Here is a 2,931-nt window from a genome sequence, read left to right as displayed (position 1 = left end):
CGAGGGGGGGGATTCTTTGTTGGGGGGGGGTTCAACCTTGGCGATTTTGGCCTCGTCCTTTTTCTTGGCGCTCTGCAGAGCTTCCAGGTGATGCCGGGCGCTGTCGTAGTCCACCAGCTTACGGCCCCGCTTGGCGATGCGCTCCTGGGGATGGGGGGGACACACGACATGATGAACCAGGATCGGACCCCCCCATCCCTGTCCCCAATCCTCTGGGTGTGGGGGGGTTACCTTAAAGTCCCCAAATTGAGCCAGATAGTTCTCCATCAGCCGCATGGCTTGGTCGGCCAGTTTGGCCTCGTAGTCGTCCCACAGCAGGTCATTACTCTGGGGAGGGGGGTGGAAAAAGGTTTTTTTGGGGGGGGACAGGAGTATGGCTGGGAGCCTCCCCTCCAGCCGTACGTGCTGGGCTGCATCCCCAGGGATTTTCCCCCCCTGCCGTGGAAGGCGACCCTTGGGGACAGCGGGGACACATCCAGGGGCTCACATCTGCGATGGCTTTCAGCTCCTCATGACCTTCCCAGTCGCTGCTGTAAATCTCCTGCAGCGTCTCGGCCACTTTCCGGGAGCTCTCGTGCATCACTGCAGCCCAGAAAAAACAGCATTTATTACTAATTATGATCTAGTATTAATTATTATTATCTATTATTCATTATTGTATATTTATATTTATTATCCTGGGTGAGAAAACACCGCGAGGCTCAATCCCTTCCCAGCTCCTCCCTGGTTCCCATGGGGTTTTCTCGGCGTATTTCCAAGACTGGGAAGAGGGGGGAGCGGGGAGAGGGGGGAGAGAGAGGACAGAGGGCCCCCCCCCCTTACCTTTCACCGCCCCCAGGAAAGCCTTGAGGTCTTTGTAGAGTTTATTGCCTTCGTTCTGCAAAGCAAAGCGGGGAGGGGACGGGTCAGGGGTGGCCCTGGGGGCTCAAGGTGGGTCCCACCAGCCCCGTGGGGATGGAGGGACCCTCCGGGAGGCAGCAGGGGCTGGTATAGGGGTGTCCCCATCCTCCCCCCCCCCAACTTTCCCCTCTCCCTGGAGCGACCTGTTGCAGCTGGAAGTTGTAGGCGCTTTGCTCGAACTGCTCATCTTTGGTTTCCACCGTTTTGCCCAATTTTTGCAAGACCTGGGATGGAGGGAGATGGAGCCGTGGGAGAAGCCAACACCATGGGACCAGCCCCCCCAAGAAAACCCCTCTTGGGGTGCAATGCCGAAGGGGGATTTGGGTGGGGGCTGCAAAATTTCAGCATTTTCCTTGGCACTTTTATTTTTGAGGGGAAAAGGGTGATTTTTTGGGGGGGCTGACTCATCACCCCAACCCGTCACACCCTGTAGGGCTGTGCTGCCCCACAGCGAGACCTGGCCAGGCTGGAGAGCTGGGCAGAGAGGAACCTGATGAACTTCAATGAAGCGTTGGATGCTGCACCTGGGGAGGGATAACCCCCCCCAAACCAGCACGGGTTGGGGGTGACCTGCTGGAAACCAGCTCTGAGGAGAAAGACCTGGGAGTCCTGGGGGACACCAGGAATGTGGTGGCCAAGAAGGTCAATGGCATCCTGGGGGGCATCAGGAAGAGTGTGGAGAACCTCAAGGGAGGTCATCCTGCCCCTCTGCTCTGCCCTGGGGAGGCCCCAGGGACCAGTTCTGGGCTCCCCAGTTCCAGAAGGACAGGGAACTGCTGGAGAGGGGACAGCAGAGGCTACAAAGATGCTGAGGGGCCTGGAGCATCTCCCTGATGAGGAAAGGCTGAGGGACTTGGGGCTTTTTGGTCTGGAGAAGAGAAGGCTGAGGGGGGATCTCATCAAGGGTGGTGTCAGGAGGATGGGGCCAGGCTTTTTCCAGTGGTGCCCAGCGACAGGACAAGAGGAAACGGGCACAAACTGGGATATAAGAAGTTCCATCCCAACACGAAGAGGATCTTTTTGAGTTTGAGGGTGGCACAGCCCTGGAAGAGGCTGCCCAGAGAGGTGGTGGGGTCTCCTTCTCTGGAGACACTGAAACCCCCCCCTGGATGAATCCAACCTGCTCTGGGTGGGACCTGCTCTGGCCAGGGGGGTTGGAGGAGATGATCTCCAGAGGTCCCTTCCCACCCCATGTGATTTTGGGATTCTATGATTGCAGCCCTAGAGACCCCAAAGCACCCATGGGTGTGAGTGGGGGGGCAGGTTAGACCCTGGGTGCTGCCCCACTGGGCTCCGGTGACACCGCTCCGAGGATGAGGATGAGGTCCAGAATGGCCATGGGAGGAGCGGGAGGGAGGTTTGGGGTGTCTGGGAAGAGGTTGACACCCCCCCGGGAAGCAGCCGGAGCCTGGTTGGGGCTGATACAGCCCCGGGGGAGCTGAATTTAGCACTGAGCCCCAGCCAGGAAACCCCACAGCGTGTGGGTCTGGGGAGGGGGGTGGTGGTTGGGGGGTGGTTGGAAATTCACATCCCCCCAAAATAGGAGTCGCCGCCTGCTTTTTTTGGGGTGAGAAAAAAGGGAAAGAGAGACACCTTTGAACCACCCCAAAACAGCCTAAAATTGCCCCTTTTCTGCCCGCTTCCGGAGCCCTTCCCCCTCACTTCCTGTGTGGCCAGTGTAGGCTCCACTGGGGCTCCTGGCCCTGTCCTCACGGTGGGTCCCACGGGGGGACTGTCACCTCCCTCCATCCCGAGGGACCCCCTGCCAGCAGCGCAGGGTCCCCCCGGAACCTCCGGAAGGTGCTTTGGGTGGAAAAAAAACCCCAAAAAATCCCACTTTGGGAGAAGCCACCATCTTCCCAAGCAGCTTGGGGAATCTTGGGGAGATGCCACCAAGCTCCAAGCCTTGGAGCAACCATGACATCGACCCGGTAGCGCCCAAACCAACACCCACGGGGCCCGTTGCGCCACCCCCTTGGCATGGGGGTGGGAAAAAAATAAATAAAAAAAATAAAATTAAGGGATTTTTTT

At 58.4% G+C, this 2,931-nt stretch overlaps 1 protein-coding gene across 1 annotated transcript in view; it reads right to left on the bottom strand.

The window, feature by feature from the left end:
• Positions 1–2,931, bottom strand: part of BIN2 (bridging integrator 2) — a 5,399-nt gene that overhangs the window by 2,301 nt on the left and 167 nt on the right. Inside the window, exons 2-6 of the mRNA XM_014955684.1 lie at positions 1,044–1,124; positions 823–877; positions 488–582; positions 232–327; positions 37–144 (exon numbers count right to left, since the gene is read on the bottom strand). Of these exons, the coding sequence (XP_014811170.1) occupies positions 37–144; positions 232–327; positions 488–582; positions 823–877; positions 1,044–1,124 (435 nt within the window). The remainder of the gene's footprint in view (positions 1–36; positions 145–231; positions 328–487; positions 583–822; positions 878–1,043; positions 1,125–2,931) is intronic.

Source organism: Calidris pugnax, unplaced genomic scaffold (assembly GCF_001431845.1).
Source record: "Calidris pugnax isolate Ruff unplaced genomic scaffold, ASM143184v1 scaffold300, whole genome shotgun sequence".
NCBI classification, from domain to species: domain Eukaryota; kingdom Metazoa; phylum Chordata; class Aves; order Charadriiformes; family Scolopacidae; genus Calidris; species Calidris pugnax.
This window is presented reverse-complemented; position numbering and strand designations above follow the sequence as displayed.